This window comes from Paramisgurnus dabryanus, chromosome 19 (genome assembly GCF_030506205.2).
Source record: "Paramisgurnus dabryanus chromosome 19, PD_genome_1.1, whole genome shotgun sequence".
In the NCBI taxonomy this organism is placed as follows: domain Eukaryota; kingdom Metazoa; phylum Chordata; class Actinopteri; order Cypriniformes; family Cobitidae; genus Paramisgurnus; species Paramisgurnus dabryanus.
The window spans coordinates 34,872,085-34,888,321 of NC_133355.1; the positions used below are offsets into that span (position 1 = coordinate 34,872,085).

A 16,237-nucleotide genomic window follows, 5' to 3' on the forward strand; every position below is an offset into this window, starting at 1 on the left:
TTAAATTTTAAACGATAATACTAACCGTCAAGACATTTTACCGTGGTTAATCGTGAAACCGGTAATCGTCCCATCCCTAATATGTGATATTATTCATATAGTGATTTGTGATATTCATTATAACACTGAATATATTTTACAACAAAAGGTATGTTTTAACCATTGATCTTCCTCTCAACACTTGGCTGAATTTGTTTTAGTCCTACAATCGATTTTGTATTTTTATTTATAACATTTGAAAAGAAAGTTAAACTGTAAAAAAATTTCAACTTGAATTTCTTGTTGTGTCTTGTCTTGAATGTCAACTCATCACAAGCCAAAACTTAAAATAGTAAGTCTAATTTACTTTATTGAAAACACAAGGCTCACAATAAAGTCACGTAGTAGGTAATGAAAAGAAAAACTAAAGAAACTATATTAAAAAATACTACTTTACAGTAGTTACTTTTTAACAGATTTCTGATCATCTGTGACATGCTAAGTTGTGTCAGAAATTGACATAAGGTGACAGTATTTGACATAAAATTACAATATTTCACTTGCTAACAGGCCATAATTAAAACTGTATTTTTATGTTGTTGTTGTTGATTTTAATTGTCATTTAGAATCTGTCATGTTACACATTTTAAAAAGAAGTATATTCTTGTGCTTATTTTGTCATGTAAAAAAACAGAGAAAACACTCCAAAACTGTAAATATAATATTTTTTTGGGGGGTCTCTGTATTTTAACAGTGTTTTAATATGAAATGACATTTTCTATATAAAAAAATGGAAATTATTATTTTCAGTAACAAGTTTCCCTGTTATTTTATATCACACATCTAATTCCACAGTACAGTTCTGTACTATTATCAAAACATTCTGTTTTCCATAAAAACAGAAAGAAACTGTAATACACACACACACACACTATTTTCTGTAAAAAAATACTGACTTTTTACAGTGTAGATTGAACGACTTGCAAACAAAGTTGTTTTTACGTCATGCTGCATTTATTTGACAGTGTATGTAAATGAATATAATATTGAAATATATTTAACCTTTGAACAGTCATGTAGACCTGAACAGACAGGTTAACTAGCTCTCTGTCAAGAAAAGGTCATTGTAAGCAAAACAGAAACATGTACAGCCAGACAGTAGACAGGAAGAAGCTGTGTTTATGGTTGCGTTGTATGATCAATGTTAACCCACTTATAGAAAATGTCCTAGCAGATTGTTTCATGTACTCTTACATATTCACATATTCACTTAAAATACCTTAATGGCAACGTATGAATAGATAAAGAGGAAGCTGAAGCAGAAATCTCCTGATGTTGTCAACTGCACTTTTAAAAATAAAGGTGTTTTAAAGGTCCTTCACAGCGATGCCATAGATGAATCATTTTCTTTATGGAAACAACAAAAAAGTTATTCAATGTCATTGTGAAGCACCTTTATTTTTATTTATAATCTTACACGTGTCTCCTCTTCAGTTATAGACATTTTCAAACTCTGCACAGATTGATCAAGATACTATATTTGGCATTTGCACATGAAACATTTCTCATCCAGTTTACCATAGAGCTGATCAGAGCAATGCTGTCTATATTTGCTGTTGAGCTTTATAGTTGTCACCACTTTTGTGTCGGTTGTTTGTCTTTTTTTCTCTAAAGGAATGTAAGCAGCAACATTGTGGGTCTCGACATTGTGTTAATCTGAATATATTACACACTATGAAGACTAATTTCTTTAATGGTCCACCCTCCACAAGGAAAACAATATTGTTTCATTTTCCACTCCTTGTGATTGTGCGCTTCCCAGCAGCACAGGACGGTGAGCCAGAAACATTGCAGAATGAGAGAGAGATTGAGAGAAGCTTTCAGAGATGAAGGGACGTCAGAAGAAAAGGAGTAATTACTGGCCCTTTCTTATGGAAATGCTAATGAAGTAGAAGAGAGGCCAGCAGACAATGGGGGCTGCGAGCGAGTCGAGCGTCCCCATGTAAACAGCTTCCTGTCATGGAGCCATTTAGCCCTCACTTTTACTGACTAACAAGACATCTCCACGCCAACTACAAAGAGCCAGCGTTCATCAAAGACGCTACAGCCACACCAGAGCACCTCAACACTGACAGTTTAAGAAAGACAGATTTGTCTTTATTATTAAACTCCTTAAAATAAAGAATTTTCTTCAAATCAGAATTTGAATAAGTTGATGAAACCAAGATTTTTTTTGTTTTTCTCATTAACCATGTGTTTGACAAACTCTTAAATGACAAACTCTTAAATACTTAAATATAAAATAATAAGCTACTGAATCCATGCAGAGTCACAATGACAATGTATACTTTACATACGATAAGACACTTGAGTGTAAATAATTCAACTCAAATGTATTTTTGTAGTAGTTTTCACAACTTAAAACGATTTACGGAAGAGAACTACAAGAAAAGATCCATTGATGTTATTAATCTTTAGTTTTTATTAATTCTTTGTAGAGAATTTACATTTCCAATTTACCTTGGGGTTCACTTTACAGGACACAGTAAACAAGTACTTGTTACACAATAAACACAGCATGCATTACACACAAAATAGATATTATACATATAAATTCACAATTTATACTAAAGCAATGCACAACAATGTACAACACAAAATAGTAAACATCTATGTTGTAGGTGACGAATGTCTTATTCACTACACAAATAAATGTGACTTGTTTAATTCATTTCTCTTTATCCCATCATTGTGATGCCCAGCCGATGTCTGACCACTGCTTCCCTTTATTCCTGCTTTTTTGTTTCTTAATAAATCTTATATTTTTTTCTGGATTGCCTAAGTCTGCCCAGCGACAACCAACCACTTCCTTTTTTAAGTAAAATTATTAAAACTTTTAATTATCATAATTTTTTATAATTTAGTACTCAATATATAGTATATCTTCTATAGGATCCGCTATGTCTGGTTCACTTTCAAGGACTTTTTTTCCTCAATGCCTAGGTAGTCAGCTGACTTTAGCTTAACTTAGAACTAGGTTACGTTACATACGTTACAATATTACTTTGCTTACTAGTAAGGTTTAATCTCAGCAGATGTACTTTGCAACTTGGTTATCCAATGATTTTTTCTGTTTTATCTTGTTTTTATTCATGTAAAGCTGCTTTGGAACAATTAAATAATTGTGAAAGCGCTATATAAATAAAATTTTATTGAATTTATACCTTATTTATTTTACTCAAAGTAAAGCATGAGCTGTGGACATCAGAACTGACAACCCTCATTTGCTAGAGCAAAACTGACCTGTAGAGGGCAACGCTTTAGGTGTCTGAAGAGAGGCGGGACACTCCGGCCCACAGCTTTGGTAAAAGATGTGGGATTAGGGGGCTGTATCTATTGTCCTTTAATGAGTGGCTTTGATCTGGGCACAGAGTTTAGTGTTTGTACACCTGGGTCACTGCAGCCCTTCAGTAGGTCTGGCTCAGGGTGGCTAACACTGCTGGTGGGTGGGTGGGGGCTGTAGATGATGTGGATAGGGGGTTATAGGGGATATCCAGCATCGTGCAGGTAACACTTCTCAGTGAGCCACTGTTGCTGGCGTGGGAATGCTGTAAAAAGAGCCGTGCTAAGGGCCCTGCCCCCTTTGTTTGCCCTGGTTTTATGGTTCACTGGCCCCCAGCTCCTGTAAGGAGTCCAGACTACATAGACAGATGCAGGGCTCAGGCTTCTATAAATGACAGCAGGATGAGCTACTGTACCATATCTGTCATAAAGCAGAGTCGCCCCCCCCCCTCCCCATTTGTTATGGATGACTAGAAAAAAAAGTGTTTACATTTTTTTAAGAGACACACTGCAGGCATTTCCCAATAATGTGTTTTTGAAATGATATAATTGATGTAACAGTTACAGTTATACCTGCATGTTGGCTTTCAACTTAAAACTCCAGTTTACCTAAAATAAATCTGATGCATATATACAAATAATATTGTTGTTTATAATACCGAATATATGATGATTTGATGTTTGATATATCTAGTTAAAATGGGCTCAAATATGTCATAGATATAAAGTGTCTAGCATCACGCATCAACCGCCTCATTGACATACAATGAAGAATACACTAAAAAGACTTCCTCCAACATCCTTTGTGTCACGCATGCCAACAGAATATAATACTTTCAGCATTAAACTCCCTTTCGGTGTTAACAGGTTTGTGCAAGTATTTAGCCTGTAGCTACAAGCTGCTTTAATATGACACCATTGTTTCCAGAGGCAAATAGGAAACATACATTGTGTCTACATACAATGTATTTTTCAAGCAGAACATCACTTGTCATTCAAATGACCTCAAATCTACATTCAAGCATCAATCCGATGGAGGGGAAATATTTTAATAAAGGGTCACTGAAACTTTTTCATAGCTTAAACATTTTACTATTAAAAGATAACCTGAATGAGACATATTTACACAACAGATCTGTACAGAGAGTAATTTAAGTTTAAACATATTGATGAGTTTAGATCATATTATTTTCATTTGGACAAACACCATTTTTATCTAAAAAAATTTTAACAAAATGGCTCATTGAAGAAAACAAATGTTCTCTTCTTTAATGTACATGAAACCTTATACCCTATAATAAATGATTAATGGAAATGTTTTTGTGATCTTAAAAATCTTTGAGTCTAAAGATAACTGTTCAAAATAACTTTTTGAAATAACTTTTGCAGACAAAAACATAATTATTATTAGAAAACTACTTCATTCAAATGTTTTCTTATTGTATAATCATACATCAACTAGGGCATTATACATTATAACAAAATAGTACATGAAATATCAGAACAAATATACATCATCTCACATATTTAATTTACAAAAACATTAATAATCAAGATAATAATAAAGATTTAAAATTAATAATAAATACATGAATAAATAAATTATAAATAAGTAGATAAATGTAGCAAAGGAAAATTTGTTACAGTGTAATGAGCAATGTCTTTTTCAATGTTTTTCAGTAAGGTCTACATGGTGATTTTACATGTTATTTATGTTTGACTCCTATAGTTGATCAAAGTCTTTCCATCTTCCCTTAGCCTTTAATTTTCATGCATGGAGCATCCACACTCTTCCTGCAATATCTTTTTTGGCTTGAAGGAGACCAAAGTCTACACGTTTAATCCGTCTTAATGTTTGTATAAAGTTTGTTGGATATATTCCAAGAATAAATGTTTTACATTGAAAGGAATTTGAATATTAAATGATATTCAGTACATTTCTCATCCATTTAAAACACACATTAGCAGACATTTGATAAAGTTTAACAGGTGTTATATAGCTTCTCATTAAATGAAATGTAAATCTTAGATTAATTGTCTGTGCTTTAAGACATGCATTGTTTCAGTCTGTTTCATCTATATCTTCTGTTAGTTTGTATATGCAATAAAAACAACAATAAAAACATGTCAGACTTTCAAAAGAAACATGTGATGTAATGAGTTTGTATCACTGTGTCTTTGTTGCTGGGCAACCTGACCTTAGAAGACTGTAAATCAGTGCGTTGTCACTCTCTCCACCTGACCTGTGTGCAGCAACCAAATTTCACACTGACATGAGATGTACAGTTGTATCTAAGACAGCACATTTTATTCTAATATTAGATTAAACTGCTCTGCTTCATTAAAATTTATGAGTTCATAGAGAAATTGATATTGTGATAATGTTCTGGCAGTTAAGAGAATATTGAGAGATGATATCTATATGTCCTGCAATAGCACAAGAAAGTGTGAAGTTACAATCAGAGAAGAACCTACATACCTGTTGATAAACCTCACAAACTGCATCAGTTAGAGAATATACAAAACACAATCATAAAAAATATACTGGTTTATTAGTGATCACATATTTATATGAAACTTTGCCCTGCCTACACTTTCAAACCAATTTTTGTATCTGTTTGTATTGCAATACATTTAAAAGATTGCAATTGTATATAAAAATGACATCATTTTGATCATGGAATCATTTTGATGTTTTGTGCTTCACATACAAAATAAGAATGTTAACAATTTATTGTTAATATTATTGCTGTTATTATTAAAGTTTGTCATAAATTATTTGGAAGATGGTTGACTCAGTCCATGGTGTACAAATTACACTAATATAGTTGGAAAAATACTTATCAGGAGCAAACTATGCTGTTTTGTTTTCTTCTAAAAAACATATTGAGCAAACTCGTGTAATTTTTTATGCTATTATTTGTGCGAACTCTGAAATGTACTCAAGTGCATTATAGTGGTGGCAGGTTGATGACATTATCAAGAGATTATTAATATTTTTTTGTAATGTTATTATTAAATAAAATCCCATTAAGTAAGATTTTCTGTAAAAAAAAAAGCATTAGATGTTCACTCACTGTCTGTCTGTCTGTCTGTCTGTCTGTCTGTATGTATGTTTCTGCAGCTCTTACATTACTGTTTCTCTACAGGACAAAGTTCATCAAAACTTTTCTCTCTCTCATTAACATCCAAAAGGTTTGATGTCGACTGTGGGGAGGGGGGCAGAAAGAAAGAGAGAAGGAGGGAGAAAGAGAGGGAGGGAGGGGGGAACAATTACTGCCCCTCAAGTCTTTTTTATCCCTTTCAAAGGGCCGGGTGATTAGCAGAGGAAAGTTTAGATTTCCTGAACTTGATGTGGAAACGCAGCAGTGACAGACGATCTCAGGCCTCAATCCACATCTGGTTGAGGGGGGTGAGGGGTGTCTCTCTCTACATACACATGCACTTCACTGTTTCAGGCAACACCCTTCTATACTCTTATAAATCTACAGTTATAAACTGAGATTAAAATACAATGACAACAGCGCAATTCAAAACAAATCTAGTTAGTTTTAAACTAAGCAGATTTTTTTATTCATATTCTGGGACCTTTCACGCATGTGTCTGTGTGTGTAATAATGCTTTGTCAATCCTCTTTATATAACAGAATAAGGTTATTTATAACATATATGATCATATTTAAGTAGGAGAATCCTTACTTTGAAGAAAATCTTGGGTCAGAGATATTTTTATGGATTAAATGAAACAATTGACTTAACAGATGAGCCGTATTATTTCTTCTATATCGTGTTTGTGTTGAGGAGGTGTCTATCTTGTGTCTTTCATTTTCCAGGAGCTGACTCATCCAGCTCTTCTGTTTACTGGTTTAGGCCGGAGAGAAGAAATGTGGAAAATATGCATCTTCTCTTATAACTGTCCTTTTGTGGAGCACCAGGCCTCTGTAATATTTCTCACTGAGGTGAGAGTGTTCTTATGCCAGAGAGAGGCAGCGTCTCTTAACCCTTTAAACAAACCTTCATCCACACACACAGAAACAGTAAACATGGTCTCATTGCTGGCCTGGTAACGTAACAGGAAAGGATATTTTATGTGCTATTTTAAGTTTGAAAAGTGAAACTCTCTTTAAGAATAAAAATAAACTTTTTTTTAGAAGGGACTGTCATGTTGTCAAATTGATGTAACTATACATAAGTGAAGTATGTAATTTGAACAATGTATCTTTTTGGTAAGCATCTAAATTGACTATTTATTCAAATCAAACTAGCTGAAAGCACTGGGTTACACCAGTAAAAATTCAGTAAAATAGCTCTATTTAATATTTTGATTCAATCTAAACCCATAATGTTTAAGTAAATGTGTATAGCTTAAAACATATTTTGTCTTCATGTAATGTTTTAGCCTTTGGGTCATTTATTCCAGTCTGAAATGAAAGGCTGAAACAGAAGCTAAAGATAGGAAAGGGATGTGACTGATGACTGTTTGTTGTTCTGTAAATCAGACAGTAGAAAGGTGTGATGGCCCTTCACATTTACAGCCCTCGAGCAGAACAGAGGTCCACTCAACTCCAAGTGCATCAAAAAAAGACAGACCATATTAAAGTTAAAACACTGGCTTTACATTCATTTAAAAATAAAATATCTGTTCACATATATTTCACGTTTTAACTATCCATATAATTTCCAACTAATAAGCTGGCAAGTGCGATGTAGTATTAACAGGGATAATTGAAGTTACGTTAAAAGCTTGAAAGGTAATATTAAATGAAACCTGAAAGTTAAATTACACGTTTACATTCTTTAAATAAAAACAGTGGTTCCTTTAAAATTATTGTCTATATTTTAATATGTGTATTTAAATATTATTTTCGTTTTTAGTAGCTAATTCATTTTAATAAACACTGTTTAAATTAATGAGCATGTTTTGCGCATAAAATATATAGACGTAATTCAGAGTAAAATTAGCGGAAAGCAATGCTACATATTGTTTTGGGACATTTACTTGCTGGAGTCTTCTGAATTAAGGAAATTCACATATCACCTGTGGGCCATCCACACTTCAGACGCGCATTAGCAGCACGCAGCTCGAGTCAATGGCTGGATCCTAATGGCCCGTCCCCAGTAAACACGAGCTTTCTCACATGTGTATCTGGGACAACAAAAGATTAGCATTATTCGCAAATATACAACCGAGTTCAAAGGCACCGAGGGAACAGACACCGTCTCTCGTCCCTTTATGTTTCAAAGACGAGCTTGCGACTAGGAAAAATAAGTTTGGATTCATTTCACAAACCTATTGAAGTGCAAACCTCCATGCTAAAATTAGCGTTTTCCGAAACAATTTTTACACAATAAACTATGTTCTAATAAATTGAAATAACCTATTTATGATTTAATACCAATAGAAAAAAAACTATAGGCGACGAACAACCCTATATGAAGGGTGACTAAAGCTGTAAGCCTATATAATATTTAATATAAATAATACATATACTTTAAAAAAAAATTCATTCGTAATTTCTATAATAATTCATTATATAAAATTATGTTTTAGGCTAGCTTGTTTGTTATTTATTTTTAGTAACTTATTATATTTTTTACACAAAGACCTGCGTCTTAAAGGTGTTTGGGTAACTCTCCGCACTTTTTAATGGCCCACTTTATATTTAAAGAATACTTTCTGTTTAGTGGCGTCAAATTATTGAGCGCTATTAGGGCGCGATGGGCGTGGTCTAGCGCTTTGGGGTCACGCCCCGTATCAGCATGCGGTACGTATCGGGCCTTTAAAAATGCTCGGGAAGCGTTTAAAGGGCAGATCGTGGCGCTCTGTCAAAGCATCGATATCGGACTTAACTCAAGATTTATTTGATCCAAATATGACTTCCTCCAGTCCAGACCAGCGCCTGGATCACCTCCTGAGCGCCGTGGAAAGCGAATTTCAGAAGGGCAGCGAAAAAGGCGACGCGTCCGAGCGGGATATTAAACTTTCCCTTGAGGATGCGGAATTATGGACCAAATTTAAAGAGCTCACCAATGAAATGATTGTCACCAAGACTGGAAGGTATGATTAGTTAAAAAAAAAAAAAAAAAACATTTCTAGGCTAAAAAGAACTAGAACGTTTTTAAAAATAAATGAAAATATTTCCTGTGCGGTTTGTAGTGAACTAAATAATACTGAAAATTACTCACTTAATTCACAAAAAAAATCACTTTCAAAGTCACACATAGGCTTAGAGTTAGTGCAAGGCATTGTCATACATTTATCGCTAAGACGTTTCTGAAGCGTTGCTATGGATACACGATCATTTACAGCTGATTAAAAGGTTGAAGTTTAGATGGTGACAATTCGTCCACCCATCTATCATACAAAAGAAAACGTTTTTGACAAATTTTGTTCTTCGTTCTAGACGAATGTTTCCCGTGCTCAGAGCCAATGTCTCCGGCCTTGACCCCAATGCAATGTACTCCGTACTGCTGGACTTCGTGGCGGCTGATAATAACCGGTGGAAATACGTGAATGGCGAATGGGTGCCGGGCGGGAAACCCGAACCTCAGAGCCCGAGCTGCGTCTACATTCATCCAGACTCACCCAACTTTGGCGCGCACTGGATGAAAGCGTCAGTTTCCTTCAGCAAAGTCAAACTCTCCAATAAACTCAATGGTGGAGGACAGGTAAAAATATATTTGCTGCTTTTCTTATTGTTCTCCCCTGCTATTTTGCTTTAAATGATTTTAGTTTTCTTAGCATTAATATGAACCAGGCTAAATTACTTAACAAACGTTTGCTTTTTTCAGATAATGTTGAACTCTTTGCACAAATATGAACCCAGGATTCACATAGTGAAGGTTGGAGGGATTCAGAAAATGATCAGCAGTCAGTCTTTTCCTGAGACACAGTTTATTGCTGTCACGGCTTATCAGAATGAAGAGGTGAGGACTTTTATAATGTTTTTATATCCCAGAGTTGTGCATTTAAGAAACATATTGTTTTTTAAACTTTTGTCTCATTTGTCTAATTGTTCATTTTTACCAGATCACAGCTCTGAAGATCAAACACAATCCATTCGCTAAAGCTTTCCTTGATGCCAAAGAGAGGTAAAATCAAAATGCATAATCAAGAATACATTTTCTCCTAAAAGGAACTAATTCAGCTAGATATTTTGATTTTAAAAGTTTTTATGGACCAATTGATAAGATCAAACTGAACATTACTGTGTTTTCATGTCAACAGAAGTGACCACAAGGAAGTCCCAGACCATAATGTTGACAATCAGTCTGGATACTCGCAACGTAAGTACCTTTTAAAAGTTTTAAAATTCAGAAAGCTGTTCTGGCATGGAAATAAACCAGGCCCTGCATTGCCTCAAATATATATATACTCACAAATACACATGTTGAAAATTAAAGAAGCATGTAAGAAGGCATACAGTAATAATACAACTATGTAATTTTATGCACATACATTTTGCCTATACAACGTTAAGTTTCCAACTTAAACTTGCATTTCTGTCTTAAAGCATTTTTTTAAATGTCTGTTTTCTTTTAACAGTTGGTGGCTGGTTCTTGCCCAGTAATGGCCCTATGGGCCCCAGCAGCAGCCCTCCTCAATTCAGTGGTGCTCCTGGTCACTCCTCTGGGTCCTACTGTGAGCGATATTCTAGCTTGCGGAACCACAGAGCTGCTCCATACCCCAGCCATTACCCCCATCGCAGCACTACTACCAGTAAGCACAAATTATTATAACCTTTCCACATTTGAGTCAAAACCTGACTACGGGCACTGTGGCAGTCAGTAAGCATGATGTCATTAAAAATTATTTTTGTAGTGTTATTTATTTCCTTATTTATCGGTTTACATTCAAGATCTGTGCATTGATATTTAATTATTGCATGTCATGGCTTTTAGATAACTACATGGACAATTCTTCAGGAAGTCTCAGCTCTCATGATAGCTGGTCAGCTCTGCAGATACCCAATTCGAGTGGGATGGGCACCCTGGCCCACACCACCAACACTACCTCTAACACCAGGTTTGTACCGTGGTGTCTTTATGCTTTTCAATGAATGCTGTATTTTACCACCTGACTCATTAATTCATGGACTAACTTTGCATTTTCTGTGCTATCCCTACAGCCAGTACCCGAGCTTGTGGTCTGTTGCGGGTACAACCCTCACCCCCTCTGGGTCAACGTCGGGGTCCATCACAGGCGGGCTGACATCTCAGTTTCTGCGCGGATCTTCAGTGTCCTACTCTGGGCTGACTTCATCTCTGCCTGTGTCCTCTCCCTCCTCTATGTACGATCCAGGCCTGAGCGAGGTTGGAGACGCCCAGTTCGAGAGCTCTATCGCCAGGCTTACAGCCTCGTGGGCACCTGTCGCACAAAGTTACTGAGATCCATGCCAACCACCTTCCTGTTTTTTGAGCATGTGTTGAATCAATGCTGTCTTCAAACTGAGGTTACTCTGTGCAAAGATTCAAGAGACTGAAGGGACTGAATCAGAGGTGAAGATCCTACAGAGACTTTGAGCGTATAGATTATTTATTTCTGATGCCAACTTCCAGAGAAACTTTTCTCTGATTCATATCTGTATGCAATCTTTTGGCATGTAACATTGTAGACAATCAAAACCTAGAGACAGACAATCACTCGTAGCTATATTTGCTAATTCCATCATAAAAAAATATGGGGCCAATGATGGTGTTTGTTCTTTATAGTATTATCTAAAAAAAAAAGAGAAATAATAAGACCAAAATGTGCTGATGACTGACTAAAATGTATATGTGTGTAAATAAATAGAAATTAACATTCACTTCGATTGTCATCTTACATAACAGCTACTCTGCTTACTGTAGTAAAAGTGACAGCTGGGCTTTCTTCTGGCTCTGCAGCTACAAGAGAAACATTAAGTCTGAAATGGTAAAAACATTTCAAATGTGTCCCTGTAGTTATGTCTGCAGTCCATCCGCTGAGAAAATCATATGTACATATCTATCTATTTGTATTTGTTGGACTCATTGTGAGTTTTATTTATGTCATTTTAATAATAAATTAAATTGCATTTTTTCTGTCAAAACAATTTGTCAGTCTTTATTCCTCTAACTCATGTTTCCCTTTAATAGTTTAAGGATTGTATGTGCACATCTTGAAGTACATTTATGCACACAGGTCAAGTAATTCACAATTTAGCAAAACTTTTCTAACAGGTTATGTAATACTTTTATAATAATTATGCAACAATTTAAAGTCTCATAATGAGATGATGAGCATAAAGGTTTGATTTGACATTGATTTTAATCTTTGACTTGACCTTACTCAGTCAATATTAAAGATATCAAAATTATATTTTCACCAAATGTTCTTTATGTTATATGTAGAAAACAATGAATCACAAAAATGACTAACTGCAAAACATCTTTTATTGTTGATTTCAGTTCCCTACAAAGCATTTTTACATTACAGTATTGATAGCCATTATAAACATGCAAGGGTTTAAAAACTAAATGGTAAACTGATGCTCCTTTTTAAAATGATGAACTAACTCTTCAGGTAAAATTATATTAATCTTCTATTACTGACCTTAGCTGAATTTACTGAAACTAGATGAATTTTTTTTGGTTCAGGACAGATAACTTTACACAAAACAATTGTAGACCTCTTACCCCCTGTGAAAGCACAAGTCATCTTCTTTAAGCTCTGTTATTTGCTTTTTTCAAGCCGAATCTAAAACTGGTAGTTTCAGGCATTTTAGCTGCATAATGATCTACAATCTTTAAATTCAGAGGATGGTTTCAGACTTTTGATGATGATGAAGCAGATAATATTCCAGCAGGTGTGTGTTAACTGAAATCTGGGCTCATGCTGTAATAGAGAGATGTGAAGCAGAAGTTCAGAGTACGATATTCACACTTCTTCACAGAGCTTTGTTAGAATATACAGATCTGTGTGACACACGGTCCTCACATTTAACAATTCACTCAAAAATAATGAATATTAAATTGTTAACCATCTTTGCCAAGTAGCACCAGTGGGAAAATTAAAATGAAATAAAAACACAAAACATAGTGGTTTTGTGGAAGACGCACATACGTCAACTTAGTCAAACAGAGAATAATTCAGTTTAAACTCAAACTTTTATTTTTGCAAATTTTTTTTGTCTCTTCTTTTATGTTTACGACTTAGATTTACAACAGAAGGTATCTTTAAAAAAAAAAACTTATATTGACTTATGCTTCAAAATAATTGTTAAACAAACCTTTTTTTAAATTATTATTGGAACAGTACAATAATTAAATAGATAGTTCACCCAAAAATGAAAATTCTGTCATAATTTTCTTTCTCTCATGTTGTAACAAACCTGTTTAAATTTCTTTGTTTTAATAAACTTAAATGAAGATATTTTGAGAAATGTTTGTAACCAAACCATTCATGAGCCCCATTCACGTTCATAGTAGAAAAAAGAATACTATGGAAATAAATGGGGCTCATCTGTTTGGTTAATAACATTTCTCAAATATCTTCATTAGTGTATATCAGAACAAAGAAATGTATACAGGTTTGTAACAACATAAAAGTGAGAAAATTATGACAGAATTTTCACTTTGGGTGAACTATCTCTTTAATACTTTTCAAATTACTCCCAATAGACTCTAAATTATTAATATATTGAAATAGGAGAAAACTAATTTCTCATACGTGTCAACAAATGAGTATTCATTAGTTCTGTCACTCTTTTACATTTTATTTACTTTTTAAAGTTTTATTCAATTTTGTTTTTTACCTGCTCAAGCAAAATATGATTTATTACACAAAGGAAATACTTTTAACTTATGGCATGCTTCTTAGAGTAAGAATATGTAAGAAATAATTGACGACGAGCTGTTGAATTATAAGAAAATATTAATTTCATTATACGTATTATATGCATTATTTTCAAAATACTCAAAGGACCGAGGTCAATTATACACAATTACCACAAACATTGCTCTGGTGGTTATTTTAAGACATTTGACAGGTCAGGTGTGCGGTTTACAGAAAAATAATCAACACCTGTGGAACATTTCTCAACCAATCAGAATAAAGCATTCAACAGGTCCATGGTATAATTGATTGTAACATTCCAGGGTCTGTTAAGCACCACTAAACCACACAACTCTTTACCACGTCTACTTCAATGCTTAATGTGTTACTCTCTTTTCTCACACAAGAGTTTGAATTTGTTGCCGATAATAAGATATTTCAAATTAATATTTCCAATCATGTAATAATTGGGACGATGTACATCCAGCTACAACACACATCTTTGCTTCGTCCTCCAGATCACTCTGTCTGTGCTTATTTTGCGATAACAACCAGCTTAATGAACATTATCCTTACACATCCTAAAGCTTGATGTATAAGCTGATGTGTTGCTGATGTCACTGCTCTTTGACAGCACTGGAGCTGGATGGTCTGAGGGCAGTGATTGAGCACTCAACACTTTGGCGTAAATGAAGCCCGTAGGGTCACAAGGCCACAGGCAAACAATAATGAAGGAGCAATGTGACAGCCAGCTGGTAGACCCAAGAATGATTCCCACAGTAAAGAGGGAATTGCCTATGAAAGTTTGCCTGTCTAAATGCCCCTCTGTCTGTACAGTTTAGATGGGTTTAAAGAATTAAGCGGAGCTCTCAAAAGCCTTTTGTAAAAGATATCAGTCAACATTCTGGAACATGTATATATACTGTATATATATATATATATATATATATATATATATATATATATATATATATATATATATATATAACGCTCTGCTAACTCACTGACTGCACTCTTTGTCTATAAAGTGAGAGAGAGTTTGCCCTCATAACATCTTATACACACACAAACACACATGGCAGCCTGCCTGTGTTGATCCTGTTTAAAAAAGGAAAGAAGCTTCATTGGGACTTTGTCTTTGTCTTCCAGCAAGTGTGGCTTTTAAATACGCTCTAGAGAGTGTGCTCGGCACACAGGTGAGGAAAGGAAGGCTTATAAGACCCCTCACTGTGAAGACAAATGAGATTATTGTGTTCTGAAGTGTGCTATTTGTTATTTGTCATCGGTGCCCACTACATCCATATGGAGCCCACCATTCATGTTAACACTGTTAACATCACGTGTTACTGAGAAAGTGGTATTGAGAATGATGTGTTTATCATACATTAGACACTGGTCATTCAGTTCGACCGCTGATGATCTTTGAAAATGTATAATGGGGACAAGTAGAATATGGCCAATGAAGTGTTGAGACTTGGTAGGTTTTTCCAGATTGACTTCCTTTCAAATATTAGGCAATGTGGACTGATGTTAATTAACTAAAGACAATCAGGAAATTGTACATACTTGTACATTTGTGACCCTGGGCCTCAAAACTTAGGTAGCACGGGTATATGTTTATATTTTAAAAAAATCCAGCATTTTTGTCAATATCTTTAACTTAATTTTGTATGCTATTGTTAACTTATAACAGGTCAAAACCTAAAATAGTAGGTTGAAATGACATGGAAAACCCAGTTGTTTTAACGTTTTTTTTTTTTTTTTTACAATGAAGCAATAGCCAAAAATACATTTTGTGGCTCAAAATGATCAATTTATGGTGCTAAAAGATCATGTTCTATGAAAATATAGTGTGAAATCCCTACTATAAATATATCAAAACTTATTTTTGTGAGTGGACGCAGTTGCTAAGGAATTTATTTTGACATCTTTATAGATGATTCTCCCAATATTTAGATTTTTTTGTGGCCTCAGATTCCAGAATGTTACATATTTGTGTCACTGCCAAATATTGTCCAATCCTAACAAACCATATGATAATGGAAAGCTTAAATTTCAGATGGTGTATAAATCTCAATGTCACAATATTGATTACTTATGAATTGTAATGCGTTACTGATTA

At 34.5% G+C, this 16,237-nt stretch overlaps 1 protein-coding gene across 1 annotated transcript; it reads left to right on the top strand.

Moving 5' to 3' along the window:
• Positions 1-9,151: 9,151 nt before the first annotated feature.
• On the top strand, positions 9,152-12,319 carry tbxta (T-box transcription factor Ta). Its single transcript, XM_065291002.1, has 8 exons — positions 9,152-9,378; positions 9,725-9,989; positions 10,113-10,247; positions 10,351-10,412; positions 10,549-10,607; positions 10,867-11,040; positions 11,223-11,346; positions 11,450-12,319. The coding sequence occupies exons 1-8, from the start codon at positions 9,194-9,196 to the stop codon at positions 11,706-11,708; spliced, it is 1,263 nt and encodes a 420-aa protein (XP_065147074.1). The 5' UTR covers positions 9,152-9,193; the 3' UTR covers positions 11,709-12,319.
• The last annotated feature ends 3,918 nt before the right edge of the window (positions 12,320-16,237 follow it).

Bases quoted from the DNA above. Each gene is read 5' to 3' on its own strand.
- tbxta (XM_065291002.1), top strand. From the start codon at position 9,194: ATGACTTCCTCCAGTCCAGACCAGCGCCTGGATCACCTCCTGAGCGCC. The intron at 9,379-9,724 runs GTATGATTAGTT...TCTTCGTTCTAG, and splicing joins ATTGTCACCAAGACTGGAAG to ACGAATGTTTCCCGTGCTCA. The intron at 11,347-11,449 runs GTTTGTACCGTG...CTATCCCTACAG, and splicing joins AACACTACCTCTAACACCAG to CCAGTACCCGAGCTTGTGGT.